We start from the raw sequence: 8183 nt of genomic DNA, 5'->3' as shown, positions 1-8183 counted from the left end.
TCCTAGATTCGTCTGATGGAGACGGAATTTCTCTTTTGTTCGGGGATTATGCAAACATGACACCACTGTTATCATCAACGCCATCTGTGTCGAGCGCATCTACATCCATGTCACCGTGGTCGCCTGATGCTGAGCATTTCCATCGACCAGCCTCCGTGGTGTCTTCCTTGTCGTCTTTGCGTGGAACGCCCGGGTTTTCCAACTCGGAGACCACATTGGGGGTTCGATCCACCTCGGCAATGTCTTTGGAAAATCTAGCCCAGAGGCAGCGACCGCCGTCATTCCGCAAACAACATCAATCAGAGGAGTTCGGTCATCGGAACCTTGACAGTCCGCCTGTTCCAGGCATGATTCATGACTTAACATCACCACGAAGCACTTCATCTCCCTCTTCGGCTTCCACGCCTATCCCATCTTCAGCACGTCAGTTTCGCTCGTGGTCGTCGCCATCGTTTTCACTACTAGGTCGACACAGACGTAAGGGCCCCCACCAGTCCAACCCTCCAGATACGTCATCATCGCCAGATGTAGCAAAGGAGCCTAAGGTTGTATATCCTGGTTCCTTTCCTCTAGATGCTAAGTATGGTCGAAATACCGTCTCAAATGGCCGTTTTCGCGCATATAGTCCCATATACCGCAACGAGGATGTCACCAGTCATCACAACTCTCCACCTCAGCCTCGTCGGCAACAACATCAAGCATTCATTACAGACTTTACGCACGAACGGCAATCATTGCGATCACAGGCCCATCTCGCTTGTTATGCCCAGGAGAGGGCTCCTCATCCACTTTCGCAAGCTACTTCTCTAAATTCTCTGCGAGGTAGCCATGTATCACAATTTCAGGGTAATGTAGTACCCCAGCAAGAGTCTGAGCAAGTTCAAGTTTTCGAGATGCTGGGTTCGATTCCAAGCTTGGATCAATTCACCAGCTATCAAAGTCCAAGTAATCAGAGAGACTTAATTGATGAGGCGTCTTACATGACCAATCGGGGGAAGGAGGGCCCAAGTTCTGTTCCTTCCGACTCGGGGGTATTCGAGCTGCCGTAAGCCTATAAGTAAGCACCGATCGAAATGCCTGGGAGGCAATCGGATGGAATTGAACCTTTCAGTCTTGAAAACGTATAGCAGTGACAGCCAGTGTCTATTCGGCGGAGACGAGTGACGAAAACGATGTCCAATGCCAGTCTTCATGCCTTCAATAATTACGATTGCGATGAGACCCACTTGGATGAAAGGTGGAATTGAGCAGTAGATCTTGTCATCTGCTCAGTTGTTTGCGAGGCAGTCTGAGGTGGAAATGTGTTAAGGACACATGAGCATGGTGAAGATAGATCTGACACACTATCACGAACATCGCGGGTCTTTTATGCATCAGGATCTTATGGTCATTGAAGAGGCAAGGTAAGTCAATTCACACGTGTCATGATTCGTATCTAGTTCATGGGGGATTAGTTTATTAAGTACAACTTCGTGGCACTCTTGTTTGGTATCTCGGTTTGGTGTATGTCCTTCCCCTGGGGCCTGGTCGACTTCGCCCTTCACCTTTGTACACAGATCTTCCCAGTCATCAATGGAATCCCAGCGACACTTATGCAGCAACAGCCTCTTCCTTGGGCTTGGCCTCCTCCACTGCAGGCTCGGCGCCGGGCTTGTCGCCATTAACGCTGGCAGCCTTTGTGAGCTCCTCACGCAGCTTCTGCAGTTCGGCGGCGTGCTTCGCCTCGGCGGCAGCCAGATCCTTCTTGGAGTCCTCGAGGTCCTTCGTCAATGAGTCAACAGCAGAGGTCGACTTCTCGGCCTTCTCCTGCCAGCTGGCAGCTTCCCTCTTAGCGCTCTCCAACTCAGTAGATGCGTCCTTCTTGACGCTCTCGCTGGACTTCTCAAGGTCGGCATACTTGCTCTGCAAGTCCGCCAGCTCCTTGCTCAGACGCGAGGACTCCTCGGCTGACTCGGTCTTCGTCTTGTCGTGAGTTTGCTGCAGGGCGGCATGCTGCTCTTCGAGATCAGAGAGAGACTTCTTTGTGGTAGTGTGCTCCGCCTCAATATCGGCCTTGGCCTTCTCGTGGGACTGCTGCTCTGACTTGTGCTTGGTCTCGGCATCGGCCAGGCTCTGCTTGATGGAGGCGAGCTCAGATCCAGCATCGGATTGTGCCTTATCGTGCGACTCCTGGAGAACCTTGTACTTCTCCTCCCACTCCGCAACGCTCTTCTTCGCGGCCTCGACTTCAGCGCTAGACTCGGCTTTGGCCTTCTCCTGTGCTTGCTTGAGGACATTGAACTTCTCCTCCCACTCCGTCACGCTCTTCTTCGCGGCATCAATCTCGGCACTGGAGTCAGACGCAGCCTTCTCCTGGGCCTGCTGCAAGGTGGTGTACTTCTCCTCCCACTCGGCAGCAGTCTTCTTGGCGGCGTCAACTTCAGCGCTGCTTTCAGACTGGGCTTTCTCCTGCGTCTGCTTGAGAGCGTTGAACTTCTCCTCCCACTCTGCAACACTCTTCTTGGTAGCCTCCAACTCTGCGCTGGATTCCGACTGGGTCTGTGCTTGCGCCTCCTGCAGCGTCTTGTACTTTTCCTCGGACTCGGCCAAGCTCTTCTTCACGGATTCCAACTCTGCGGTGGCAGCGGATTGCGTTTCCTTCTGAGTCTTTTCCAAGCCATTGTACTTTTCCTCCCATTCGGAAACGCCCTTCTTGGCAGCCGCCAGTTCGGCGTCATGAGTCTCCTGTAACTTGGTGTACTTCTCTTCGGACTCAGCCAGAGACTTCTTTGCAGACTCAAGCTCGGTACCAGAGGCAGACTGAGCATCCTTGTGCGACTGCTCCAGCTTGTTGTATTTGTCCTCCCACTCGGCAACACTCTTCTTGGCAGACTCGAGCTCCGCCGCGCTCGACTCCTGCAGCGTCGCGTACTTGTCTTCGCTCTGAGCGAGGGAGCTCTTAGCAGTCGCCAGGTCTGCGTCAGCCTCGGCCTTGATCTTGTCGTTGGTCTGCTGGAGGGCAGTGAGCTTCTCCTGGGTGTCGGCGAGCTCCTTCTGGGTGGACGACAGGACGGATGCGGAGTCGGACTTGAGGCCATCGAGGGTCTGTTGAAGGCCGGCAACCTTGTCCTGCGCTTCGGTAAGCTCCTTCTTGGTGGCAGCGACCTGCTCCTCGGAGCCGATCTTGAGCTTGTTGTGGTTATCCTCGAGCTCAGCGAACTTTGTCTGGGCCTCGAGCAGCTCCTTCTTGGCGGCCTCGAGGTCCGCATCAGCTTCCGTCTTACGTTGGTCAAGGGTCAGCTGGAGGGCAGCAAGCTTTTCTTGAGCATCGGTGAGGTCCTTCTGGGCGGCAGATACGTTGGCGCTGGAGCCGCTCTGGAGATCATCGTGGGTTTTCTGCAGAGCGGTGAACTTTTCCTGGGCATCGCTCAGCTCCTTCTTTGCAGCGGCGAGGTCGGAATCGGTGTCAGCCTTGAGCTTATCGAGAGCCTCCTGAAGGGCGGTGTATTTGCTGCCAGCGGCGGCGAGCTCGGCTTCGGTGTCGGACTTGAGCTTGGAGTGCTGACCTTCGAGGTCGGAAAGTTTGCCCTCGAGGGTTGTGACGGCAGCAGCCTTTTCGCCGAGGGAATTGTTCGCGGACTCGGCCTGGGCCTTGATCTTGTCGAGGGTCTCCTGCAGGGTGAAGCGGGCCTGGTCGGCATCGGTCAGGCGCTCTTGGAGGGCCTTGAGCTCGTCGCGGAGGGAGACCTCGAGGGTCTCGCGCTCCTTCTTGGCTTCGGCCAGCTGCTCCTTCACGGCAGCGAGATCATCCTCGAGAGTCTTCTTCTCCTGCTGAACCTTATCAAGCTGCTCCTGGAGAGCGGCAAGCTTCTTGTTTGCGTTGTCGAGTTCCTGGGCGCGCTGGGTGTTGGCGTCGCCGTTGGCCTGAAGGTGATGGTTGATCTTGTCGTTGCTGGTAGCGAGCTCGGACTCGAGAGTGGCAATGCGTGATTTGTTCTCTTGCTTGGTCGAGGTCAATTGGGTGTCGAGCTCCTGGATCTTCTTGCGCAGGTCTTCGGCCTCCTCGGAAAGGGAGGTGTACTGTTTCTCCTTCTTGGAAAGATCCTCCTCGAGGACAGTGATGGTCTCCTCACGGTCGGCCAGCTTCTGTTCGAGCTCTGCAGCAGAACCCTCAAGCTGGTGACCGTTACTGGGTGAGAAGACTGAGACAACGTTGCCCATGATGGAGAATTCTCGTCAGACGGAACTAAGGGGAGGAAGGGGGGCCTGTTGTCGGTTCAGTCGAGGGAAGGTGTAGAGGCGGGCAGTTGGTGGGATAAGATTGGTTAATGGTTGAAGATTTGGGGGAAAGGCGCAATGCAGGCAAGACCCATGAACGTCGGTGAGTCGACTGTCCTCGAGGTTCTCTTGGGGAGTGAGGTAACGGTGAGGAGTAGGAGGAGGAGGAGGAGCAGGAGTATGGGATAGTAGGACCGGGAGGGAATTGTCGGTAAGGTAAAAGGTGAGGCAAGGTAAACAAAGAAAGGCGGTCAAGGGGATTTTCTGCACAGCATAGCACCTGCCTGGCCAGGGTGCTTTTTTTTTTTTTTTTCTATATACATAGCAATCGCTCTTGCTGTGTGTTTTTTTTTTTGGGCCGTTATCGTGGGTCACTGGTTTACACCTGCTGCTTCACTCGTTCATGTGGTGATGAAAATGAGCGACCTGCTTTCTAAGTGGCTAGACCCCTGCTTTGGACCCTCCAAATTATTGGCAGCCCGGCCGTTGGGCCCACTCAAGCTACTCTAATTGGGTGTAGTGGCGGCATCCCCATGGAGGTACCATTTAGCGGGCCATAGCGCACAGAGATACTTAGGAATGGCCCGAGGTCACACCTTGGGCGCTCAGGGACCTGTCATTGTGTGACCATTGACCAACGGGCCCGTCAAGGATTTTCCTGCCAAAGACGTGGGGGCTTCTCAATGGCTGCCGCTGCTGTTTCTTTGCACTTGGGCGCGAAGTTTTTTTTTTTTTCTTGTCTTTTCTATGGTACTGGCACATGGCGGCAAAGAATTAAAAAAACATGTGTACCTTATGGATACATTGGGATGTAAACAAACACATTTTATCCATGGCCATATCCGTACTCTGTACAACTTGGGAAGGTGCTTGGGTGACTGCCTTCCCTCTACTAAGTATGCTCCTGCCTCGGAGGGGAGAGAAGACGGCAGAATCCAATGGAGAAGAGGGGAAATATCTGCTGCCTCAGGTATGAAGCTATTTTACCATCTTACCTTGCCTTTGGCTGCTACCGTGCTACCTTACGCATGAGGGGTCCCTCCTCAAGTTCAAGCACATGCAAAGCAATTAACTCCCCTTCATCGTCACCTCATTAAATCTCCCATCGCCAATACTTCAGCGGAGGCTGCGGCTGCTCCTGCGGAACATCTCACTGGATCCATATGTTCAGATCTTACTTGAGTCATTGACACCCAAGCAACCGCCGGGCTGGACGTCACGATCCAACCACGCCCATATGGCATACGGATACACAGTTACAATTGACCGATACACACCCCTGAGATGCCAACTCATCGAAGATAAGCACGTCAACCCGTCACGGCATCGCTTTACTCGAGCATCGTCATCCGCCTTGTTCACTTGTGACTCTTGAGGCAAAAGTGCCAATTGGACCATGGCTACCATTAGGTACTACCTAAAGTACTAAGGTGCCACGGTACCTAAGGTAGGCTACTTCGTAGGTACCTCGTCCATCTTCTGTAGACCGCCTGGATGACGGATTCGACATGAGGCCCAAGGTACGGAGCACCTACGGATACTGTCGGTCATATCACGCAACCCTTGTCACAATCTCCGTCTTGCCCTTCCACCTTAATCCACCGTCTGTGCGATTCACCGGACTCTCATTAGAAGCACCAAACACGAAATTTCGCGTGGGTGGGTAGACAATGACATTCATCCACACTGCGCTTTCCTACAAATCCAAATACGACAATTTTCTTTCCTATTTTTTCCACCCTGTTCATCTCCCACCCATCAGTCCTCACACACTGTATCACCGTGTACGGATACCATTCCTCACAACCGGGCGCAGCCACGCCTCCCCTTATCGGCGCAGAACGCATCCTTGGACGTCCGATCGACACACACCGACGACGGCGGTACCCAAAGTCCTGGGTTCTTCTCGAAAAAGTTGGAGGCCCGCAGCATCACGCTCACCGGCTCTGCTGGCATGATTGGGAAGTCCTCCGTCCGAGGAAAGTGCGTGAGACCAAATTGAATGTAGCACACGATATCCGTGTTTTCGATGGACTCGTTCCGTGCCACCCAGTCGACGACTGTCTGGTTATGCGGATGCTCATCTCCCGTCGACTGGCAGACGTAGTCTCCGGCCGGGAAAAGCTCATAATCTCTGTACGGCACTACCCAAAGACTCTTGCGAGCAAACGCCGCCCGTTTGTATACCATGCTCCCCGGTTTGGCCAGAAGAGGAGGGCAATTGGGGTTGATGATTTTGTACCCAACCGGCTTTTTGGCTGAAGGGTTGATGCTGCTCGGATTGATGATATCCCACGCCCGACTCGTCTCGTGACAATACACTGAGGCGCCCTCCTCCGAAGTACGTAAAGCTGTCTTTTTGCAGTAGAAGCCATTGCCAAAGGGGTTTTCTTGTGATCCCACAGGCGCGTCCGAGGGTACCGCGTCGCTTTGCAATACAGAATTGGTTCGCCCATCAATCTCGGGATCGACTCTCAATGAAAAGATATGCTGGTGATTATGTGCATTCAGCCGAGGGGCGACCTCGGTGCCGTACGGAGCTGCCGACTCGGATGGGTGCATGCAATACGTGTTCAACATGCCCGTGAGCTTGATTTCGAGTTTGTACGTGCCGTCGAGAGTAAACGTATGATAAAAAGCATACTCGTAATTGGCCGCCGTGATGATCTGGGAAATGATGAGCTTCCGATCACGGGCAGAAATAACACTGCCATCACGAAAGTCCGTATGCTTGTAGAGAAGCCCGTTGTCCTCCTCGTGGATGCAAATCGCATTTTTGATCATTGCTGGTTCGCCCTTGGATGTCGTCATGACTGCGTCGAGATAATGGATCTCGCCCTTACAATCACAGCCAAGCTTGAGCGAGTTCGTCATTAGCCCGCTGCCGTATTCGCCAACGTCAAAGGCGTGCTTCCGCTGGTGTGGCGGGTCAGGGTTGCCGTACGGGACAACCATTTCGACAACGCTAATGCGCTTGAACAGTGTTCGATCTCGTTGTTGTTGTTGGTCGTGGATGCTCACGTCTGAGATCACGATGCCTTCCCGGTAATTGAAACCAATATGCATCTTGTAGCCTGCCCAAGAAAGCTCGTTGCCCTGCATGCGAAATGAAACGCCTTGCGGCTGGGTGATGTCGATAGGCTTGAGCCTGGTGCCATCGTATGACTCTTGAATGAAGTCTGGTAGGTAGTTGTATTCATCTAGCGGGACCTTGGTACGTTCTCCGTTGACATGTCGGACGTCAACAGCGAGGACCTCTTCCGTTTCGGTGTCCACGACCACGGAAAAGTCCAGAGGGTGCGCGTACTGGTTGTCCATTGACGACTTTCGGTAGTAGGGTAGGCCTTGTTGGAGACGACGTTCAAACCCCCAGCGGTGGTCGAATCCAATAGCCCAGGCGTCGAAGAACACCTTGGACATATCAGTAATACCGATCTCACGGCAAACCCCCACGATTTTCGGGTTCTTCCGAGCAACTCGTTCCGTAACGTCAAGGTCTTCAAGAGTCAAGGTCGGTGCGACCTCCGACACTGCTTTCCAAGTCTCAACCTTTCCTTTGGCCAGATTGACAATGACCTCGACAACCTTGCTTGAACCATGCTCTACAAGTATGATAGCAAAAGCACGCCTATCGGGTCGAGGACCTCGCCCTGCGCGGAACTCTGCATACTCGCTCTTGGGAGGTTCACGTAGAGTCAGACAGTTGAATTTGACCGAGACAGCGTTTCCGTGCTCACGAATGAGCTTGGCAGCAACTCGTAGCTCGTCAATTGACAACGGATCTGCAAATCTGCATTAGCTTACAATATCACACTTGTAATTGGCAGCGGCCGTCTCAGGTATGCAGGCATTGCTGCACGTCAAGAGTGAAGACTCGAACATACCGAGAGGATGCATCACCGCTTGCTTAGACAAATCAGGAGCTT

At 53.4% G+C, this 8183-nt stretch overlaps 2 protein-coding genes across 2 annotated transcripts; both read right to left on the bottom strand.

Annotated features, from left to right (window-relative positions):
* Positions 1 to 1590: 1590 nt before the first annotated feature.
* Positions 1591 to 4200, bottom strand: N0V96_009201 (uncharacterized protein; the record flags this gene model as incomplete). The annotated part of the gene is made up of 2 exons (XM_065758579.1): positions 1591 to 4155; positions 4192 to 4200. The coding sequence occupies 2 exons, from the start codon at positions 4198 to 4200 to the stop codon at positions 1591 to 1593; spliced, it is 2574 nt and encodes an 857-aa protein (XP_065612972.1).
* A 1857-nt stretch (positions 4201 to 6057) lies between these two features.
* On the bottom strand, positions 6058 to 7925 carry N0V96_009200 (uncharacterized protein; the record flags this gene model as incomplete). The annotated part of the gene is made up of 2 exons (XM_065758578.1): positions 6058 to 7842; positions 7884 to 7925. The coding sequence occupies 2 exons, from the start codon at positions 7923 to 7925 to the stop codon at positions 6058 to 6060; spliced, it is 1827 nt and encodes a 608-aa protein (XP_065612971.1).
* Between the last annotated feature and the right edge of the window lie 258 nt (positions 7926 to 8183).

The sequence above is a fragment of the Colletotrichum fioriniae genome, assembly GCF_027942845.1.
Source record: "Colletotrichum fioriniae strain IMI 355084 chromosome Unknown scaffold_11, whole genome shotgun sequence".
NCBI classification, from domain to species: Eukaryota; Fungi; Ascomycota; class Sordariomycetes; order Glomerellales; family Glomerellaceae; genus Colletotrichum; species Colletotrichum fioriniae.
This window is presented reverse-complemented; position numbering and strand designations above follow the sequence as displayed.